The 23,641-nt window shown below is 39.5% G+C and overlaps 1 protein-coding gene across 6 annotated transcripts in view; it reads left to right on the top strand.

Annotated features, from left to right (window-relative positions):
• Window positions 1-16,261, top strand: part of ARHGAP12 (Rho GTPase activating protein 12) — a 67,392-nt gene extending 51,131 nt beyond the window's left edge. For all 6 annotated transcript variants that reach the window (XM_008936606.1, XM_008936603.1, XM_008936602.1 and 3 more), the window contains 9 exons: window positions 5,080-5,181; window positions 5,528-5,626; window positions 7,463-7,571; window positions 8,624-8,743; window positions 11,566-11,664; window positions 13,921-13,998; window positions 14,846-14,980; window positions 15,268-15,370; window positions 15,805-16,261. In XM_008936606.1, the coding sequence (XP_008934854.1) occupies window positions 5,080-5,181; window positions 5,528-5,626; window positions 7,463-7,571; window positions 8,624-8,743; window positions 11,566-11,664; window positions 13,921-13,998; window positions 14,846-14,980; window positions 15,268-15,370; window positions 15,805-15,979 (1,020 nt within the window). In that variant the 3' untranslated portion in view covers window positions 15,980-16,261. The remainder of the gene's footprint in view (window positions 1-5,079; window positions 5,182-5,527; window positions 5,627-7,462; window positions 7,572-8,623; window positions 8,744-11,565; window positions 11,665-13,920; window positions 13,999-14,845; window positions 14,981-15,267; window positions 15,371-15,804) is intronic.
• The last annotated feature ends 7,380 nt before the right edge of the window (window positions 16,262-23,641 follow it).

Here is a 23,641-nt window from a genome sequence, read left to right as displayed (position 1 = left end):
TCAGCAGAAATAAAAATCAACAGTATGAACAGAATAAAGTGAAGCTGGAAGTATGAAGGGAGAATCTCTTTCAAGAATTTTGTGTTCATACACAAACTTCATGCTTGCCCTTGACTTTGTAAATACGTAATTAAATATTCAGTGCACACTTCTTGCTCTGTGTAGGAAATTTTTTGTTGAGTTGTTAAAAATTCCACGCCACCTCTCAAACTTTGATCTGTGTCAGTATTTTAATAAGGTGAAGTCAAGTTTAACAGTTTGACATATGATAAGAATTACATTTCTTCCTCATCTTATGAGGAGAATATATGTTTAGAATTCGTCCAGTGATTGATATAACCTTTTTTTATTTTTGTGCATTCTTTTGTGAATTCATCACTTTTCTTCCTTTTTCTCATCAAGTCGTTTTGCCCAGGGGGCTCAATTCCTGAGCTCCTGCTCTCGCTGCTTTCTTCTTGGAAAAATGCTGTCGGTCGTCGACCTGCTGTCACCTATGTAAACTGTGACCAAGTTTCAGCTATCACTGTATGTGTTCTTGTTGCATGCCTCTTGTCACTGCAAGGCTATTTGCCACTAACCTTGAAAGTAATTTTGAATTTCCAAGATTTAACTTCTGTCACTTCATATAACACCTTGTGTGTCCTGTTTACTCTGAGTCTTCCAAGATGCAGATTAACACAAGTGTATTGCAGTAATCTTGTAGTTGTTCTAATGGAACAAAGTAGAAAGAGTATCTGGTTCTTCAGTGCCAGATTACAAGCCTAAATTTGCCTACTCTTTGAACCACTAGTGTCTTGACTAATAAACAGCATGATATGGTCAGGTTTTTAATAGCTATTTTATATCTAATTCTTTCTAACACAACTAATTTAGGGTGTTTCTAAGGTGTCTATGATGCCTTTGATACAATGATGTACATGTTTGTTAATTCTAGTTATAACTGGGATACCCAAAAATGTAAATGTTATGCATAAAGGGCTGAAAGGAAAGGAACTCAGGGATGTTGTGGCTATGTGCTACATACAGAAGCAGATGTAAATTTGTAGGACTTTTTAATTTAAGCATTGTAGTTGGTCATATTTTGAAGTGTAGATGCCAAGCATGGAAGTGCTGCTTATCAGAAACTGATAAAATGTTGGTAGCTAATATGGTAGCTTGTTGCTTGAGGTAGATGAGGAGGAATTTAAATAATGATACTAGTGCTTGAAGAAACAAACAGGCTTGACTGGTTGTATAATTGGTTTTTAATACTGCTTTCTCAGCACTCTTACCGGAATCAAACTAAGGCTTTCATGGGAAAAAATCATGTGCTGGAGACATTAAAAACAATATTTAAATAATTTGACCAGGGGATTTAAAAATGTTGGTGATACTTAAAACTATTTTGGTATCTTGGCTTATACCTCCTGGAGTGGAGAGAGAGAGAGCTACATGTTTTGAATTTAGTTAAGTTTCTCAAGACTTCTATAAAGACTGTTTTGATGACCGGTACCTTAGTTTATATTTTTCCCCCTGTAGGAAGGAGTAACTGCAGGCTTATTCAATTAACTGTCTGCTAAAAATCATGCAACTGCCTTCTCTTTGTCTGTTGAATTTATTGCTACGTATGTGGACACCTGGAACAGATAATTTGTACACCGTGTGGTATACTTTAAAATACTATTTTCTATTAGGAAATCTGGATTTTTTTTAATATGTAATTTCATAGAAATTTAAATTTTCTACTGTTGAAAGAAGATGTCTCAACTTGTGGTGTGAATGAGTTGTAATAGCTCTTGCTGAATTTTAGTGATGGGGCTTCATAAAACACAGCAAATAGTAACTCCTTAGAAGGATTCATTTGTCAACCTTGTGTAATAGGCATAAGTCCTCAGTGTCCAGTACAGTGGTGGTAAACCAAATATGAGTAAATTTCTCAAACATTAAGGAAATAAATGCTCTTCAAGGTTCATCTGGGAAAACTTTTGTTTACTCTGTCATGCCACTGTGCTAATAGCCAAGGATGTTATATGTGGGTAACCACAGTTCATCAGTAGCTGCTTATGTGAGAGCTCCGATGAAATATGAAAATTATTTGGAATGCAAATATGCCTATTGGAGTCTGATTTCAAAAAAACTCCATCATTTTGCTATGACAATAAAGAATATATCTGTCTTTTTATGTTAAAGCTGTAAGTTCTGTAAGCTCTACTTCCAGCCACAAAGGAACGTATGTCTCCTCAGAATTATTTCTGCAGTTTATCCTTGGGTGAGGAGAACTTGGAATTAAAATGGTTTACCCAACTCTAATTAGAAATAGAATTACAAGAATGGCAGGTGCCATTTATACATCCCAAGTCTTCCTGTAAATCACATTCAGTTCTGTTTCCAAAGAGTACTGGAATATATCACAATACAGGCTATGCGACTTTTCTGTGGAGGCTTCCAGGACTTGGAGAGAACTCCCGGTAAGATGGAAAAGGCTTTCTGTAAACTGATGTCACCAAAAATCTTCAAGGCCATTCTTAAGCTACACAGCATCTACTGTGTCTAAAACAAAAATAAAATGTAAAAAACCAAAACCAACCCACACAGCTCAAAAGAAAAATCCAGTAAGAATAAGGTGTCTGCCCAGTAAGAGCTGAATTTATCTGGACTAGTGCTGACTTGGTAGCACTGTTTTGAGAAGGTGGCAGCAGATGCTAAAAGGGAAGGGTTTTCTTGTTACTGCTCTCAACAAAACCGTCTTGCTTCAGGAGGGTTTGATTGCCTTTAGCTGACCTTTGTATGCAGAACACTGGAGCTGCACTATAAAGGACTTGTTCCTGGAAGTTTTTGAGGAGGGAAATGGCTGCTGGCATCTTCTTTTCATACACCCAGAAACAGAAAAGAACCTTGACAGGAAATCCCACAGGACAGCCTGCATGCGAAACTTAATTTCCGTGAATAAATAAATTAAGTTAGTGATGAGTATATTGGTGTGTTAGAGGAACTCTGAGGAGAGGCTGTGTTATTGGTATGGGGTTGCTCATCCTTGGATCTCACACGGGAGTCTGGGCACCGCTTGTGTGAAGGAGTGGGGAAAGGCTTCCCCTCTGAGAAGTTTTATCTCCTAGTTTTTGGCTTATTCTGCACCTCTCTGAAGAGGTGAAGGGAGTTGGGCTGAAAAGATGGACAGAGTGCAAAGGTGTTTGAGGTAGTACTGGGATCTGTCAGGTGGGAGTTCAGCAAGCTAATGTATTAGAGGTCTTTCCTTTTGGACAAAGGAGCGGTGATGGTTACATTTTTTTGTTACTGTTTGATTTCACCTGTAGCAGATCATCTCCTGTGCTTTGCAGCAGCATCTGGGCAGTTTGTAGAATGAGTTCCAACTTGATTCTGCAGAGAACTTTGGCACTAGTCTGCTGTCTACAGTGCCAAATTCTATAAATTGATAATTTCTTTTTCCAACGTGACAACCTGGATCAATCTTGCTGCAGAAAGCGTGTGGTTGGGGCATTTTGGTTGTTTGTGAAGTAATGAAGGAAGTTTCTCTTAAACAGGCAGCTGCTGCATAGCTGCCCACAGCTGCAAGAGCCATAATGGCCCAGAGATGGTTCCTGCTCCAATGGACTCCACTGCTGAGCTGGGCCTCTCAAAAGCTCCACTATAATTAATAAGAAATATTCTTGGATGAGGTATCTGAGAATTAATTTAGAAAGTGGAAGTTTATTTGTCTTTTTCAAGTGCTAGTTGGCATTGGGTAAATTAGAAATATTCCCCCACTCTGATATTTCATGGGTAAAATAAAGAAGTTATGCCACTTTCCATTCAACATTTAATTGCCCTTAGGACTCAAGGCGGGGAGATTTTCCAGTGGTAAACAGACTTTCTAAACCACAATTAGCACTAATTAACATCCATGCTGGGAATTTAATCAAAAGCAGCAAATTAGTTGTTTTTTTTGAACCGTTTTCTCTACCTCTGGATATAGCTGGATATACAGGCTAGAAACTTGTGTTCACAGCAAGGAGCTTGTCCTGGGGCTTGCATCCCCCAGAGCTGTCACACAAACAGCGTTCACACATCAAAGACTTTTTAAAGAAATGGAAAAGAACCTTCCTGATGGATTGGATGCTACAAGCTTCCCCTCTAACTACAGCAGTAAATTTCTCTGCTACAAACAAATGACTTACAGTTTTCTCTGTTTAGTGTTTTACTTGTTTTAGTCACAATTTGAGCTTTTTATCTGTGTGAGGCACGGAATTGGTTTCCTTGAAGAATGATATTTCAAAGTGATGGGTAGGTTGAAACCCTAGTAAAAGTACTTTATTTAAAAACAATTGCAATACCTAGTATAGATGTAAAAGTAGTAGGTAAAAATACCTCTCTGATGTTTCCCCCAAATTGTTAGAGGGGTTACTTATGGGTTAATTTTTTTTTTTTTTAATCACTTCAGTTATTTGCTGCTTGTTTGGTAGCTACGTAGTGAAACTGAGTTCTGTTTACTTGCTAGGATATGTTATATTGATACTGCAATAGAAACACTGTAGAAAAATACAAAAGTCAAAAGCATTGTTGGACATATACACACAAAATAAATGCATATTAAGAAAATGTAAAAAGTGAAAGTGCTCTTTCAGTGCAGGAGGGATGTGATTCCTCGCTATCAAAGCTACTATTTCTGGTTTGATTTTTGGTTTTATACACCAGCACTGACTAACTGACAGAATGCTATGTTGTTCTGTTACTTATTAGACAATTTTATTTAGACCTTAGCACTGTCTTGACTAAAATCAATCTACAGTCAGATGCTGTATAGGTTCCTACCAGTTGTTACAGGGGGAAAAAAGCTCTGATGGAATCTGGTTGGCATTCAGAGTTGTGGAATTTTAAGGACTTAAGGCTGAGCAGCTTCTAATAGGCTTGCTTCAAGGGTGTTTTGTGTGTGGTTTTTGTTTTTCTGGTATTATACCTGTTTTTTGTCAGAGTATTGTAGTTGGGTTAAGTAGCATAGACTGAATAATGTATGGTATATTTAGAGGATTGCAAGACTCTGGACGTGTTAGGAGTTTCTTTGGTTTTAAGTTTGTCACCGTTGTTCTTTTTTTTTTCCAGAAGTTTGGTGTCAATCAGTCTAAGCCAGAATTTACAGTGGATCTCAAAGGGGCATTGATTGACTGGGCCTCAAAGGACAAATCCAGCAAGAAGAATGTTATTGAGGTGAATTATTTTACCTAATTGCAGGATTATATGTACTTTAATGACTTAAATTTTTTCTGAACTTAAAATCAAAAACTTAATTGAGTTTTCTACATTTCTTCCTGCCCAAATGTAGACATTTCTTAGTACCTGCAAGAAATGTCTATTTTTAATATGTCTGTATGGGATATGCCTTTGTATTTTAAGCAGACTGCTATTTACTGTTTTCACTGGTAAGTGTTCTTGAGTGGCTATATATTATTTGAAAATTATGCCAGGGAGAAGTTTACTTTGTTTTAGATAATTTCACTTTTGAATTCTGGTGTGTTTATCAATTCTGATGATACATGTTTTTATTCCTTTAAAGCTGAAGACCCGTCAAGGAACTGAGCTCTTAATTCAGTCTGATAATGACAGCTTTATTAATGAATGGTATAAAGTTCTTAACTATACCATCAACAATCAGGTATGTGCTTGAATCATGAAGGCTCTATTTTCACGATGAAGTTATTTAGTAAAAAAACTGATGTAATGACTCTCTAGAGTTTCACGTACATCTTCATTTCCTGATTTTCTTGAGTGTGGGCAGGAGATTGAAGATGCAGCAGTTCCTGGTGGTGATAAGTGAAGTATTTATAGTGGCAAAGGAGGACGGGTGATCCACTGGATTAAGAACTGTTAAGAACTAAGAAACGTAGTCTGACCTACAGCTCAGAACTGTGCTTCCTTCTGTAGCCAAATAGTTGTTCTGTCTCAGTGACCGATAGAAAGGGAGTTAAGTGGGGGGAGAATGCCCAAAGGAGTGCTTCATGGCCTACACTAATCAGCATCTGATGCTGCTATTCACTTAATAATGCTGCACTAAAGTGCAAATTAAAAGCCCTGGCAAAATACTGTAGTATCTCTTCTTATCAGACAGCGTAATGCCAACTATTTAATTAATGGAAGAGTCATCAAGTACTTGCGCTTGATATTGCCAAACAAGAGTTACTGTGTTTGAGTTCAGAAGAAGTTGGAGGAGATTTTGGAGAAAATATTCTTCTCATACTATGTTGACTTCATATGTATTCTTAATTTTTGTAGTTACGTGCCTGGCTGCTGCCCATAAGCTTCATTTAAGTTGTTTCTGGTGTCAGTCAGTAGTCTTCCTTTATCTTAGCTCTGATAGTGTTTTCCCTATATGGATATTTTCCACCTAAACCAAACGGGCTATTACGAACAGTTTGGTTTCTTTGTGAGTGCTCATGGTTTAGGCTCCTAACCTGTTCTCTCTCCTAGTATGAAAATGACCCTTAATAACCAGGCAGGCAGTCACTCAGTGATTGACTCCTTCCCCTGTCTGCCCCGTGTAATGCAACTGAGGCCACTTCTCCCCTACTGAAATATGAATGAAGATGGAAAGGCTGAAATGCACCTTGCTCTCACCTCACAGAGTAACAAGTTAAATTACGGAAGTGAATGGTGGAACAGGGAGAGTTTTATCAGCACTGTAGAGGAAATGGTGATGTATCACCATGGGGAGCTGATAGCCAAAGGACCTAAGATTATAAGGGAAAAGTTCAAAAAGTACATTATTAGAGTACCTGATAATTTGGAGCACTGAGGTTTTGGGTACAAAAATCCATCAGATCTGAAACAAACTTTTAATTTTGGGAACTTTATGGTAGGAGTAGTTGTGAATCTTTCCCAGCACAGAGTTGCCCAGAAGTACGCAACATTGCCTTATTTCTAAAATGACCTTCCTTGTCACAAAAGATACTGTACCGTCAGGTTTTTGTAGCTGCATCCACTTTAGTATAAATGAAGTTAGAAATATGTGGTTGTGGAAGGGAGCATATTGCTCTGAGACAAGAGAAATTTTCTATTGTCTGCTGTCCTGCGTGCAGTATATAGGTGTGAGGCTGCAGATGGGCAGTTTAACAGACTCTGATACCTGCCTCTGCACTACAGCCTGATCCACATTTCCACTTCACAGGGGAAAAAAAAAAAAAAAAAATCTGTTGTTTTCTTGATGTAATGAAGTGTTATGAAAGACTGGTTGTACTTTGTTCAATGTCCAGCAAAACTTTTTTTTATTGGGTCTTATGATCAAATAGTGTTTCTCAAAGTTATTCACTCTGCCAATGAAAATAGTATCATCTCTGAAGATATTTTGAACATCTAGAGTTCAGGAAGGAGCCAACTGAGTATCTGTATAGGGAAAAAATGTATATTGCAGAATTGTCTACAGCAAATGTGTTTGTTAATACTTTATTTTAGGAATTGTCAAACTGATCTTTGTATGTCTTCTTAAATCTAATAGGTAGTAGAGTCTGATGAAGCATTAGAAGATGAAGTTCCAGATTCCCCTGGAGTGGAAAAGCAAGACAAAGAAAAAGACAAAGAGAATAAAGACTCTAAGAAACTTCGTTGTGAGTTGAAAATTTTCCACTAATTGATTTTAGTAATGCCTATTTTTATTTTTGCTTCTTCGGTATTATGTGTAGAGTTCAGAAGGACAGCTATAAGAAATGAAACTAGTCAAGTTTGGCAACAGGCTTTTATATAGTTCATTCTACATTTTGGTGCCAATTAGTAGATTTTCTTTTGTGTTTTATTAATCATACTTTAAAAAAAAAAAAAAAAAAAAGGGGAGGGGGGAAGTACCAAATGTCTTTAGCTTGTGCTGTATGGTGACACATGAAAAATAGGAGAGAATAGGCAGAGGTGAAATGGATTGTCTTCAAGGTGGTGTCAAATGCACAGAAGTAATGAGATGTTTACTTTTTCTGGCTTTTATAATTGGTTTTGAATAAGAATTCTTTAGTCCTTTTACATGTTTGAAACTTATTAGAATTGTTTTACTTGGGTTTTGTCTGTGATACAACATCCGTGAACATTTGCATTGTTAACTTAAACTGCAATTTCACTAAGTTGTGAATGATGCTATATTGGCTCATTTAGAGAAACTAAACATTTTAAATTACACCTTCAGATTTTTAGAGCTAAATTTCTTCTAGCTGCAGAAATTTCTTCCTATGCACAGAACTGTATTAATCAGGCTGACTATTTTCTTTCTTCTGAGCCTTACATGGAATTTTAAGAAAGTATTTGTCTTTCAAAATTGTTAGTTTAATGAAATGCAGGACTGATTTTGAAACATAGCTATATTTTTTTTAAATTCCACATCAATTTCATATGTAAGCTACCATTTAGTTTCACAGGCAGCGCTTGGTTTTATGTGACTGGGTTGTCTGTTAGTAGTTTGAAAAATGAATGCTATATACAAGGAGTTCCAAAAAGTTAAAGAAAAAAAATGTGGGGGCATTGCAAATTTGAATAGTGGTGGTGTTGTGTTGTTTTTTGTTGTGTAGTTTTGTTGGTTTTTTTTGAGCTTAATGTGGTTTTTTAATGTTCGTTCATTGGCAGATAAATGCAGTGTTGGTTCTGTAGATATTCATGCTAATTGCATTTCTCTTGTCAGCAATGAAAGCACCTAGCAATATAGATTCCACAGATCAGAAGAAGACCAAAACGAAGCTCAAGAAGTTTCTTACCCGGCGCCCTACGCTACAGGCTGTCCGTGAAAAAGGCTACATTAAGGGTAAATGAACCTTTTTAACAACAGGACTCCTTTGAAAAGCTGACTTGAGTAGTTCATGTGTAAAACAGGGTTAGAATGGTTTAGAGTAAAACACACCTATACAGCTGGCTTAACGAAAGCCTTGGATGTCTAGTGGAACTGCTGATTGATTGTCATTGCTCTGAGCACTGCTGCTAGCCACTAAACTTTGTGGAGGATGTCCTCTCCTTCAGCTCATTACTTGCAAAACTGCAATGAAAACTGCGGGCCCAGGAGACTGTTTGGGCTTGGAGTGCTTCTTAGCTAGAGAGTCCACTTGTTCTGCTGTTCAGAGCTGGAAGCCTCAGACAGCCGGTAAGCATTTGCACCTACAAGGGAAAGAAAAGTCCTCTGGGTGCAGAGCTGAATGCACGTGCTCTTCAGTTTCACAAGGGTGTTTTAGTCCAAGTGGAACCAGACAATCACGTGCCATCTCTTAAGAAATGGAATATTTAGCCAAACCAGGATGAGGCTAAAGGAATCTTAAACACTTTTTTATCCCCTGACCTTTTTTGAATGTATACATTTTTTGTTTCACAACAAATCTTACATATATTCTTGAATCAAATGTATGAAAGAATTTATCTCCATTTCTCACACTTGTTGGAACTTTGAGAGAACAGTATTTGCACAGTTTTCAGTTAATGTGTTTGTATGATTATTGACTTGGTGCTCATTGTAAAACTTCATTTATATATTTGTATGCTTTAGCAGGACTTGTAGGTGGTGCTCTAATGGGTCAAAATAGCATATGGGTAGGCAAATGCCAGCCCAAACCCTACTGTGATTTGCCTAACTACATATGTTAACAGGTGTGCTTCTGGTGCATGTGGCATTTGATATATTTGTGTATCTGCAAATATAACTGTAAATTATGGATTTTTTTGCCTGGGATAAGGAGGCATTATTCCCAGACTTTGACGTTTTGCTCTGCTTTACAGCTTAGCATTCTTATCATGGCTCAATGACGTAATTTTGACATTAAGCAACAGTGAATGCTAAGCCAAGTTTTTGTACACATGCATGCTAATGATTGGATTTTTAATAAAGATGTTAAGGAATGAAGAGTTTGTTTTTTATTTAAAAGTCTGGTGTAAATTCTAAAAGTTGGATCTGTGCTGTACATTTTTACATTTACTGTATGAATGAAAAATACGTAAGTCTTTAAAAGCTCAGTGTACTGTTGTGACTGCTACAGAACAAGCTTAGTAAACTGAAATCTTGGCAAACCCAGTATAAGCAGAAAAATAATGAAAGTTATAGAAAAAAAGCCCAAAACACTAGAAATAGCATGCACTAAGCAGAGAAGTAACTGTGCTAAAGTTTTGTTACGTGGAAAAAAAAAAATTACAAAAATTACTTTAAGGTCAGAGTTATAAATATGATTCCTGTATATGCAGATATTCTTAAAGACAGAGGCAATTGCAGAAAATGAGTTTGTTAGCTGCTTTTATTTTCTTGTGCTGCCTGATCTGCATTGCTTTACCTGCTACAGCTGCATGTTGACCTGGCTTCCTGCTGCGTGAGGCTTTTTAGTCCCCTGCTACTGCTTCTGCTTATACAGCTGGCTGCGAGGGTAGCAGCAGCAGGACTGAGATGTTTTGGGTCACCAGCCTTACACATGTACAGCTAATAATATCATTATATGCCAGTTTTTGTACTGTATAATTGGTCTGGTGTGCTGTTTGGATTTCCTAAAGCAGTAGTGTTGTTAATGAATCCACTTAAATTTCTAAACATGAAAAGTGGGCTAAATACTGTGCATGATGCAAATGCAAGAGCAGTTTCTCTCTTGTGTAAATTCTGAAGCCAGATCTCCTAGATACTGCAAAGACTGCCACTTACATACCTTTTATTTAACAGATTGAAAACAAAACAAAAAACTTCATTCCCTGTAAGAATGTTAGCTTTGCTTCTCTGTCTCAAGCCCCTGTTTCCGTCTCATGCATGTGAACAGGGGAGGCTGTCTATTATTTGGGCGTCTGTGATGAAAACCATAAAAATAAGTCTGAGAGATTTTGATGATAATATAATCTGAACAAGAGAAGTTAACATGTTGCTGAAATACAGCGAGAAACAGCAAAAATCTGTTCTCTGCCCAAGCCGTTTCTCATTTTTGCTCCAGTTTGTGACAGAAAAACTCTCCCTGGACTGTGTAAAAACAAGACTCAAAATGACCTCTGCCCATAAATCTCTGTATTTAGGTTCCAACCTTGCAGCCAGATTGCCTATGCATAGTCATACTCGCATCCATTCAGAGCTCTGTGATGTAAACATCTGTCATCTACCTATCCATGTCAGAACTTAAAAATGTTAGAAGTTAAAGGCTAAAGTAAGTTAATATGTAATGCTGGATTAAACAGTAGGTGCAATGAAAGATGAAATTTTACTGTTTTTCCTCAAGCACTGCTGAAAGCTTTCAATTTGGGTTAAAGTTTATCTCTGTTTAGATTTTTAACAAAAATTACAGTAAATGTATTTTGAACTGGGAACAGGAATGGAGTGCCACAGAACATTTGAATTAATTAAATTTATCATTGCAGTAATGGCTGTATGACTCTATCAGCATCTCCTGATGGATTAGAATTATTTCAGTAGCAAAATTTCCTTACATTTGTGTAACTGCTGGTGCTCTTTCTTGCTTGGAGCTGCTGAGAGCTCTTTTCACAACTTTATTTTCTTTCTAATAGTGCAACAATTGTATCCAGTAGCCTTTGCCCTTTGTAGAGGTTTGTTTTAACCTGAACTAGTTCTGTCACTTGAGTCCTGTTCCACTGTAAATCAGTCTCTTTACTTGGTTCCAGATCAAGTTTTTGGTTCCAATCTCACCAGCTTGTGTCAAAGAGAAAACAGCACGGTGCCAAAGTTCGTGAAGCTGTGCATTGAGCATGTTGAGGAACATGGTATGGTTGAAGTTTTTTGTTTCTGAATCTCCCTTGCTCACCACACTATCTGATTTTGAATGTTTTAATCCTTAAAATGCTGTAGATTTATTTGCCCAAAATAATCTGAAACTTGTCTCTGTAGTTAGCTATGAGTTTTCAGGAGTGGTGAGGTAGGTGGGATCCAAAGTGGGGGCAGAGGGGGAAATCTTATACCTGAGAAATCGATCTGCTTCAATATATTTCAAGCTGAAGCAGGACAGCCTCTGGGCAGCAAGGCTCTAAGGAAAGAGGAATTACAAGATGAACTGAGCCCATCAAGTTCTTTTTTTTTCTGTTGGGAAGAGAGAGAGCATCAAATGCAACCATTCATTTTTTGGAGGTTTAACCATACTAACAATCATGTGTAATAAAACTTCCTTGAAACAAACTTCTAAGAAAAAAGGTGTTTTCCTGCTCTGTATATGCATTGACTGACAGAAGACAAATCAGTTTGATGCTCTTCAGCCAGTTACACCGATGGCTATGTGAAGATTTATGCAATTCTGGAGTTTATCAGTGTCCACATATTGACTCAATTTTTGTTTGCTTTTTATTGAAAATAAGTCTCACTTACCTAGTAACTGAGAAAATTATTTGTTTGAAAGCTATGTGTGACATTCTGGTTTGTCTGATGTAAAAGGACATTTAAAGGAAAGTTTCACATTTTTGTTGAAAGTATGTTGGTTGTGACTCCTGACTTGGCTGTAGTCTGTGCTGGTTTTCTTGCTTGTTTCTTGCTGTTGTTACTGCCCCACCTCTTGGAAAAGATGACTGAGAGGGGATTATGGAATCTCCATAATCATCATTCAGATATATACCAGTCTGTTAATCTGAGAACATTCTCTTGAGAATCAGGGTAAGTGTTACAGGGGAATACTACATGTGAATTTTCCATGGGAACTTTATTTAGGATTTTGTTGCAGCCTGTAGTCATCTTTCTCAATGCTGGTATCTTATGGCCTGGGAGGGGAAGAATAACTGCTTCCATTGCCATACTCCAGTTCAACAAACTGCCACCTTGCTTGCAATGGCAGGCTTTACTTCTTTTCTGATCTGCAGTTTGTAAGAAAGGGGTTATTTTGTGGTGTGTGGGGTTTTCGTTTGTTTGCTTGTTTGGTAGCGTTCTGTGGTGTGTGTGTTGTGTGTGTTTTTTTTGTTTTTTTTTTTTTTTTTCCTTCCTTCCCTATTTCTTTTTTATTTAAAGACAGGACTTCAGTGAAGATAGTGGGTGAAGTTTTCCTTTTTTAAATACCTGAGGGGAAGCTGACAGAAATGAACAGCTTTTTTTCCCCACTTCTCCAACTCTTCTTCCTACTGCCAATACACTTCAAATCAGTTCTTTCTGTAAAGGAATGACTAGTGGATTATGGGGAAAAGGGATGTGTCAGATGCTGCTGGTAACTGTGCTGTGTTGCATCAGACAATCTGAGGAGCTACAGGGACTTGCAGGTATTCTGGCAACACTTACCCTCCCAGTGGCACTGACTCACATGCTGCATCCAAGTGATGTTTCAATTAAATTAGTTTAATCACTTCTGAGTAACTGCAGTACAACTACAGAGATGCAGTTTTCTTTTTCTTGTTGAGTGTGCAATACAGTAAAGGCAAGGGCTACCTGTTTTAGTTCTGTGGGCTGCTGGGTAGGGGTGAACGTGCATGCACATCATCTCTTCTCCATGAAAACCCAGTCACTTGACAACTTTGAGATGTTCTTTATGCACTGCTTGATTTGATTTTTCTTAACCATACATTTAAAAAAATTGAATGTCCACAAAATAATTGGTTCTTGCATGTTGGGCTCCCATACACTCCCTGCCCACCTACCAAGAGCATCTTAAAAGAAGCTCCTGGCCTCATGGGGGGAGCTCGGAGTTCATGCCTCGTTACTGCTCTTCTACTGGGTCGGAGGTTTTGGAGATTACTTTGAGCTTGATGGTGCTGAATCTGTGTCAGCGAACTAAACTTCCTCTGATATGCCTTGCCTATAAAAAAATCTAGTTTAAGGTAATTTTTGTTTGGTTTTGGGTTTGTGTTTTGGTTTTTTTTTTTTTTTTTTTTTTGTGTGTGTGTGTTTGGGGGTTTTTGGTTTTGTTTTTTAAACAAAGTTTTCTTTGCTACAAGGTTGGTTTCTTTTGGCTTTTAATTTTGCTGAGTAGACCTATAAAGCAGCAGTCTAATTATTGTGGAATTCATACACATGTAAGGTATTAAAATGGATTTATATCTTTGTTTTAGGATTGGATGTGGATGGCTTATACCGAGTTAGTGGCAATCTTGCAGTGATACAGAAGCTAAGATTTGCAGTCAATCATGGTAAGCTTCCTTCTTCTGTATTACAATTGTGTATTTTTTTCAGATTGTTGAAGTTTAGAAAGCTCAAGGGAAAAAAAAATTCCTAATGTATAACTGCAGTCTTTCATGAGAAATGATTGTCATCTTGAAAGAAAAATTACTTCAAAGTTGCAGAATTCAATGTGTAATATACATAAGTTGAAAAGCCTACCGTCCTGGAGGTTTGGCCTTGTGTGGAACACAGAAGCATTGCTAGAACATAATTCTAAAAAAAGGCAATAATAAAACATCACTCCCACCCCAATATTAATTTCAAATAAAATAACTCCATCCCTTATGGAAAACCAGTAAGGATATTAACCTTCTCCTAGTACTGAAATTGTAAATGAATGCTTTTTAGTAATATCTACTACTGCCTTTTAGCATGGAGGTGCTTGGTTCCTTTTTGCCATACTCGGTGGATGAAACCCTTCCATGTGCCTCTGTCTCAGCCTTTTGTTTAGTGGGAATCCATAGGCAGCTTGCAATGAGGACGCGGAGAGCAGCCCCTCTATAGTCTGACCTCTCATTTCCTGGCTTACAAGGTCTAACAGGACATTGTGTTATGTCAGCAGCTGCTGCTCACCTCTGGACAGTGCCCTTGGTGTAGGGGAGCTGCATGTAGTGCCATAGGCAGATTTTGGCCATCTCTGTCTGTAGTGGTTAGTATTTGTGTCCCCTTTTACACTGCTGAAGCTCTGTGTCCCGTCAGAGAATGGGCTTCACTGCTTTAAAAGCACTAAAGAGAGAAGAGTAGTTCAGTTTATTAAAAAAATAACAACTTTTAGAGTTAAATTATTAACATTAGTTGTTCGTTTTTCTCTCTCAGATGAGAAACTAGACTTGAATGACAGTAAATGGGAAGATATACATGTCATCACAGGAGCTCTGAAGATGTTTTTCAGAGAATTGCCAGAGCCGCTGTTCACTTATAATCACTTCAATGACTTTGTCAATGCAATTAGTAAGTCTGGAAAACATGTGCGTACCTTTTGTCCAAGTTCTGCTTGATACGTACAACTCATTTAATTACTTTGGACAGTAAAAAGGCTGGTCTGCTCACGACTGTCAGTGAGGCTTGCCTGAAGTAGCCTGTCAGTAAGGCAAGGCCCAGGAGGTGGCAGTAAGCTACCTCAGAGCAGCACTGCGGAACCTTCTCTACGGTTCCCAGTCTGCTAAATTTTATGCCAAAGTTTTAAAATTTTAAAGAAAAATACTGAATTTTTGTTCCTACACCACCTCCTTTTGCAGAACAAGAACCAAGGCAGCGTGTCCATGCTGTTAAAGATTTAATCAAACAGTTGCCAAAACCAAATCAGGACACCATGCAGGTACTCTTTAGACACCTGAAGAGGTAAGTAGCATATAGAAGGAAAGACTTTGTATTGCTGATCCTCCCTTAAAGCTGAATAATTCAATTAGAAGTAGTAGGTGACTTCCCACTGCATTTTTCTTGCTTATATTGGACTTGATGAAAACAGTGTATCAGTCTGTATTTATACAAGCTTGCAGAGCACCAAACAGACTTTATACAGTATGTGTTATAGTGGTGATGTTTACTGCCAAGTCCTTATGCTTGAGCAATTGTGAGAGGATCAGGAGTAGCATTTCAAAAGAAAACTTTTCTGTAGAGTGGAACCACAGCAGCTGTATGTCTTAATAACAAGATTACTTGTTAAATAAATATTACAAGTAATTGTTTGCTTTGGACTGTGTCTTCCTACTGTCATTGTGTATTAGTCTTAACACTGATAAGTCTCTTTGTGTATTTTTTTTTTTCTCTTTCAGAGTTGTAGAAAATGGAGAAAAGAACAGAATGACCTATCAAAGTGTAGCAATAGTTTTTGGTCCAACCCTGTTAAAACCAGAGAAAGAGACTGGGAACATAGCAGTTCACACAGTATACCAGAACCAGATTGTAGAATTAATTCTACTGGAACTGAATTCTATCTTTGGACGTTGACATTTTTCTTGGAGTAGAAACTGGAAGTGATGTATTGGCAGCAGTACTCCATCAGAAGGAAAATCTCTCGCTGTACATGATGTATTATGTTTGTGGACCAAGCAGCAACTTGTTTTTTGCACTTTTGGGAAGGGGAGAAACAGGAGAAACATTTGACCACTTTAATCTGAATCAGATACAACACTTTGGATTTCTTAGAAAGTTTAATGTAAAAAGTGAATTGAAAAGTTTATGGCTTGCCTTCTTTAAAGTAGCATTGGGAAAATGTAATATAGGTTCATACACTGGATTTCTTGGAGAGTAAAGCTATTAATCTCAAACTGGATAATCTGGAATTTAATCTTAAAATTCTTCCACTTGATAGGCAAATGACCTACCAACTGGTATGGAAAATCTCAGTGAAGCTACATCTTAACCTTATGTATCACAGCCTACTCAGATCTTTATGACACTTTTTCAAGGGATTTCTGCATGCAGTGACTGTCTTAAACTTGTGCTAACAGTTTGGTTTAGTTATTCAAGTCTGATTCCTCACTTGACACATGCTGTCCTTCGCCCCCCCCCCCCCCCATCTCCCCCTCTGTCCGTTCCGTCGTCGCCCCCCCCCCCCCCCCCATCTTCCTCTCTGCCTCCGGGCTCTTCCCCAACCTTTCTGGAACTTCTTAGTTGCTTTATAGAACAGCACACTGTTTTCAAACACTGAATGTGTAAGAATATCCAGCAATGGATATTTGTCTTGTGGTATAATAGAAGTCATATTTAATAAACATGTTCATTTTTTTCAGGATATTTCCTGAGCTAAGTTTTGTGTATACTGATTTAAAGCTAAAATCCTACGTAAACACGAACTTTAACATTGTATTGAGTTCTTGGTATTATGCTGTGGTAGTGGAAGTTTCTTGATGTAAATACAAGCTGTCTTTTTGATTCCTGTATATAATTCAGTCTCTGTATAGTTTAAGAACACTTCAGCCACACATTTCTAATCATGGACAGGTTAGCTACAGTAGCGTAATGTTTCCAGTGGATCTCTGGGTTTCAGCAGGGAAACAGGTTACGGGAAGGGAGGGGGGGCCTAACTGTGTGCACTTTTAGATGTTAATTACATTTGCAGGCAAATAACTGTAATGCAAATGGTACTGGAGAAATACTGAGTGTGCTTGCTAAATTGTTAATGCACTACAAGAAGAGCCTTTTAGGTTATTTAATATGTACAGGTTACATTAGAAAGATGCATTGTGAATTCTAACATCTACAAATAGTGAACTCGTGTTTTGATAAATAGATGTTTAATAGAATCCATGATGCTAAATTTAAGATTTTCTTTTTACATTAATGTAGAATAATTTGTAAAATTGGTTTTGAAAGATTTTGTTACAGGGAGCATGATCTGCTGAAGATTTTTTAAATGTATTTTTCTAGACTAACTGTTGTATCTGACATACTTGTTATGTCTAACCTGAATAAAAAAAACTGTTAGTTCTTTTAGAGTTTGCCATTGACACTTCAGACAACTTGAACCCCCTTTAAACAATAAGACTGTGTCTTACTGCTTAGCATGAGTACTACTTGTGGCAAAGAGTTGTCATGCTGGATTAAAAGATGAATTCTTACTTCATAACCTGACAACTTTAGGAACTTCCCAGTCCCTTTCTTTAACAACTTAAATTCTAACATAAGGTTCAGAGAGGGCAGAAGTAATTTAGGGGTATACCTCTGTGTTCTTTAAAGCATCCCATCTTACTCGAAACCTGCTGTATGGAAAGCAGACAGAGTGGGGAAATAATTGTGTATTGTCTTTTAATCTGTTGTATACGTTTCACAACACTGTTCTGGCTTACAGCAAAGAGGATGTCTGGTGAGGTACTGAGGTGTAATCAGATAAATGGTACAAGAGTTTCATGAGCATAGGGCTTGCATGAAAAGTCTTTGGAGATAAGAGAAGATGAGTTACCTTGTGGCTTTCTCACTGTCTTCTTGTGGTAATGGTGAAGTCTTGTGGTTTGTTGCAAAGCGACCTGGGTGAGAATTGTGAAAGCTCCATCTCTGTGTTGTGCTGTCGAACTGGAGCAGTGCCGAGTGGCAGGTGTGCCCCAAGATACGAGAAAATCTCAACCAACTTGTGCTGTGCCCATGCAGATCATTCAAATCCCAACTGGATTTCAGCTGGATTTTTCAGCTGGAAAATAAAAAAGAATTCCTACTGCTAAATGAGAGGGCTTACCCACAGGTCACTTTTTTTCTGTATGATTGTTATGTCTTTCAAAGAAAGAATGCCTTTTTAAAACAGTTTGATAATGAGGATGTCACAGTTTTCCTTGTATTCCCCCAAATAAAGCATTTTGTTATTACAATAAAAAGTATGGTTTTGTGCAGTGAAGTTTCCAGATGTTTTAATGTTTTCATTTTGGGGAGAGGGGAGAATTCTTTTTAATTGGAAGAGTTATGTGTAAATAATCAAAACATTGAGGAAGAGAAGGCTTTCCAAGCTTGTCATAACCAACTTGAGACTGTTTGTCAGCACATCAGGTTTCTTCACTACTTTGAAATACTTTGTCTTGTTTCTCCAGTTAGCTTTCTTTTAAGAAACCAAACCCAAGATTTTTGCACAAATGCAGTAGGGGGAAAGCTGTTTGTATTAGATTAAATATAATTAAATTTATATATTCCTCTGATTTGGCTTTAGGTCAGATTGGGTTCTGGCTTAAAACCAATTTAAAGACCAAATATAAACTTTTGCAGCTATAAGCACTCAAGGATACTGGAGGTCCAGTAGTATGTACTGGTGTCAGCTGAAGTCTTGTTCTCTGTAGTTCAGCTACACAGCATTAGTAACAAGCAGCTCTTAGATGCACTTGAGCTATACCAGTTAGGGGGTTCTGCACTTTAAAGCTGGAGAGAGGAGGAGACACAAAAAAGACAAGGCAAATTCAGTCATTTCATGTAAATTAGTTTTATTTTATAATCAGAGTTGTATGTAAGTAAAGCTTCCTGCATGCAAGTGGATAGGTCACTCTTACTGCCCAGGCTGACTTTCCTCCCAGTCTTCCCAGAAAGCCACAAGATGTTCCCTTTGTACTGAGCCCATTGTATCCTGGCAAGCGAATCCCCAACTCGCAGCACAAGGGAGAATGGAGTTTGCAGGTAATACTCTATCAGTTTATGCAGATGTGGAACCTTGACATATTCTTCTTAAAGGGAACAGCTTTATCTAGCCCAAATGTAATGATATTTTCAGAATCAATTGGTTAATTCATAAGGCATAATGTAAGCCAGGCACAGTGGGGCATTCTGCTGGGCTGGGGGGAGGTACAGCATGTCTAATGAGGCCTTCTGCAACTGCTGGGGAGAGCAGAGCTCCTCTGAAGAATCTTAATTAGCCTCCACAATTGCAAAGTTTTGTGGGCAAGCAGCTGGTAGGACTGGATCAGACCTTTACAAAAGTAGCCCTATGTGAATGTGAGACTTAAATGAACATTCTCCCTCCCCTCTCCCCCCAGCATTTTTGTAAACAGAGCACTTGTAAAACAAGACCACACTGTGTAACAAAACAACATGAAAGACATTCAGAGGTGAGTTGGCCTCTCAGTCCTTTTTACTGCCTTGAGAATTAAACGGCACCTCTAATAGTAGAGTTTCCTACAACTTCCCCAAATGGATTTGAGTTTGTTAAAATACTTGTCTATTCCTTCCTTCAAAAGAAGAAATATGTGTTGCGTTTAGCAAACTCAGACCTGCAAAGTGAAATAAGCAGGGACAGCACTGGGTTTATTTCTCATAGAACCTCATCTTGCAGCTTACTGCACTGAAATGTAGCTGGCGAGGGAAGGGGAGAGCAGATGCTTACTGTGGGAATAAGTGAATGAAACACTGAAGGCAACCAGACAAAGCAGGTGTGATGGACAAGCAAGACAGCAAAGAAACCCTTAGAAAATTTGTGGGAATCCAGGCCAGAGACCTGCGAGAAAGTCCAGCTGCCAAGATTGTTCAGTTGGTGTTGTTGGGTTTGGGTGTTTGCTTTTTTTTTTTCCCCCCCCTCTTTTTCCACTTCAACCAATACAGATGCGGCCTGGCTGTATTTTGTAAGTGTAAGTTGCTCTGTAAATTGTTGGAGTTCAAGCGATAGTGAAAAACGGGAGTGCCCAGCTTTCTCTGGGCTTCTCCAGAGCAGCTTCTGTGTACATCAGCTCCTCGGTGATGCGCTGGTGTCCAGGTTCACTTGATGAATCTGGGTGCCAACAGGACTCAAGAACTATGTTCCTTCAACATAATTGTGACTGCACAGCCAGCAGCTGTGTGACACAAAAAGAATTAAATGGTTTTCCGTTCTGATGGCATTGTGTGCCCCATCTAAGTTCTGAACTTTGTGGCAGCAGATCCTGAAGAGCACAGGTAGTCCCGTCTATTACAGTCTCAGCACACCAGAAGACAGACATGTATGAAGCTGAAAACTGGGAGTATGCTGAAAAAAATAAAAGCCCAAGCTAAAGTATTTTTACAACTGGTTTAGATTTGCATGTATGGTACAAATCTGCTCAGAATAGTTTGGTAATTCATAGTGTGAGAGAAATAGCTGTCCTCTAAAAAAAATTAGTAATTAAAGATGCCATTTTTTTCCATCCAGTACTGGGAGATAAATGTTACACATTGGTCAGCTTGTCTGGGTAATCATGAGTTGCAGCCAAATGACTGGAATCAATCCTCTGGTGGGGTGTTAACCTGGCCACTGATGTGCCAGTACTTTCTTCTTTACCAAGAGGGTGAAGATGAGCTGGTGGTGGCTTCTTGGCTTTCAGCATGCAAATCTCCTGCCTAGCTACTCGTGCCAGTAAAAGGAAGTACCTAACCTAGTAACAGAACTGGAAACCACCTTTTTCCAAGAAAAACTTCCTTATCAACCTGAGCAGGGCAGCACTTTGTCTGCAGGCACTTCTGCACAGTGCTGCCATCCAGCTCACGGGTGAAGATGAGCTGGTGGTGGCTTCTTGGCTTTCAGCATGCAAATCTCCTGCCTAGCTACTCGTGCCAGTAAAAGGAAGTACCTAACCTAGTAACAGAACTGGAAACCACCTTTTTCCAAGAAAAACTTCCTTATCAACCTGAGCAGGGCAGCACTTTGTCTGCAGGCACTTCTGCACAGTGCTGCCATCCAGCTCACCTGCCTGCTGCGGGGATGCTCCTCCCCCAGACAGAGCCACCGCAGCTTCTGTAGGTGCTGGACTTGGCAAGGCCCCTGCCAACACACACACGGCTTCCTCAGCTACCCAGCTTCTGTGAAGAAAAACGGAGACATGGTTGTGCAAGAGGTAGTGCCTCTCTTCTGGCACTCCCTTAAGCATTGCGTACAATGAAGGATGCCACCGTGTTTCCTGCTATGAAATGGCTGTTCCATACCTGAAGTGCTTTTCTTGCAGATCTACTAGTGCTGCTGCTCGCAGTTTTCTCTTTGGCGCTTTAAAGATACGACTTCCTTACCTATTAATCTCTCCTTTTCCTGCATCCACCCACCTGCTGTTCCTGCTGCAGTGAAAGTCAACTCAACTTCAGCCGTTGCTTCCTTATTTGTACAAGAGCCTGGAGCTCAGGGGCTGGAACGTGCTGCGCTGTGCCGTGCCCTGCACGCTGCTTCACCTGCAGAGCCTGAGGCACGGACCACTCAGACAGACACTTCATCAGAAGCCCATCAGCAGCATTAATGCTAAATACTGATGTAAATGAAAAAAAAATTAAAATAAAAGGAACAACAACAAAAAAGCATAGACTAGAAGAATAATAAAACAGTCCTTTCCAGATAATAGTCAAAGCAGGCTGCATGGGCTGCATGCTACTCTTGTGTTTCCCAGAGTGCCCATTCTTCTCCTGTACTGCACAAATGTACATAAGCTAAACAATGAGGTATTATATTTGGCATGAGAGTGAGGGAAAGCAATGTAATTCTGTGCAACCATTGAGTCACCATCCGTACTGCTTGTGTAGGCTGAGCTATGAGCCAGCTGTCAAGAAGATTGCAGTCTCCAGGTTTGCACTGAAACACTGTGGCTGTGGGCCAGGATCACGCTTGTCTCCTTTTGCCTCAGCTTCCCAGCCTGCCCTGTTCAAATGCATGAAAATAAATAACTTTCTACCCACCTTTCCTATTTGTGGAGTACAGCAGCTCTATGCAGCAAGCCAAGTGTTCAGGGTGTCCATGGGTACAGCTTCTTCCCCTGTATATACATAATTTAGTTAAGAGAGGAAGAAGACAGTTTATAATAAACATTGAACAGTGGGCAGCATCATTAGCTCTTAAAAATCATAGCTAACTCCCTAGGTGGTTGTCCTAATGTGTTCTGGGCTTTCTTTGAGTCCCTGAGATAGAAAGAAAGCCTGACCATATGAGGGCAGGATGCAGTGCAATGAAACGTTGAGTGTCACTGTTGCTGGCAAGCCCAGTTCCATTTTGCCAACATCAGTCTTGGATGGCAGAAGCACTGCGTGTGCCGTGTGAGCTAGAGGTGGGAACCAGCACCTTCCCTTCCTTCCTGCTGCTTTTCTAATTTGCTATGTCATGAGCTAAGGCTTGTGGCATGTCACGGGCCAAACAGCATGATTATAATGGTCCTCTCTGGTTTTAAAGAATCTATAAGTGAAGTTGGCATGTAGCCTTCCATTTAGTCATTGGCTTCCTTAATCTTACTTGGCCATTCATGCCCTGTATCAAATGAAAGCACTTCTCCTGGCCAAAGCTTCAGTCCCGTGTCTCTCCTGAAGTAACGCTGCCCTGCTGCACAAGCCCGTCTCTTCACCCGCGGCAGCACCTGCAGCTTGCTGTGCTGGAGCGTTCCCGGGGACTGGGGTGGCTGTGGTGGTACCAGGGACTGCCACCGTCCCCACGAGGGAACACTGGTTCAATAAATTCCTGTTAAACTTACTCTTTCTTTACCTCAGCCTGAACTAGAAGAGTTGGGTGCTTGCAGCCACAAAGGCTTCCCTCTTTAAAATGCTTCACACCAGATACGAAGAATTCCTCAGAGCCGTGAGCTGCTGCCAGGTGGTGTAAAGGCTCAGTTAGTGCTGCCCTGCCACCATGCAGCAGAGCCAGGCACAGACAGGCCCTGGCAGCCCCCATCAGCATGTCCTGCCATGGGACACGGTGCTCATCACCGCAGACTTTCCAGCCCAGCAAGGGAAACCCCTCTGGGGAAAAAAATCCCAACAAAGAGGCAAAAGGAGCTTGCGGGCAGCCTGAGCCCTGCACCCAGCACTCCTGCCCATCCGCCCAGACACAGCTGGCACGCAGCAGTGCCCAGCCATAGGTGGGCACAGAAGCCAGAACTGGGAGACACAGAGATGGGTTTCCTGCAAGCTCAGCAGCAGTTTTGGTTTGGGTAACTCTTAAAGGCTGTCACTGATGGAGATGGTAGAGTGGCCGAAACAAACAGTCTTACCTAGCACGTAATTCTCATCCCACTCAGAAAGGTTTTCTTTTTGCAATCTATATAACCCTTGCTGCAGTTTACTTTCGTCTTTTTCTTTACTCTGCCCTTATCCGCTGCTTTTATCCCATTCTGCAATGGATAAGGCAAGCTGTTTTTCCCTGCATCTCTAAGCACATAATAGCAGTCTGTGAAACTGTGTAAGGTTACTGTGCCTCACTTCTCTAGACTAAGCAAACTCAACCCT

Source organism: Merops nubicus, unplaced genomic scaffold, assembly GCF_000691845.1.
Source record: "Merops nubicus isolate BGI_N331 unplaced genomic scaffold, ASM69184v1 scaffold17703, whole genome shotgun sequence".
Lineage (NCBI taxonomy): Eukaryota > Metazoa > Chordata > Aves > Coraciiformes > Meropidae > Merops > Merops nubicus.
Note: the sequence above shows the minus strand (reverse complement) of the source record. Positions and strands in the feature narration are given on the sequence as shown.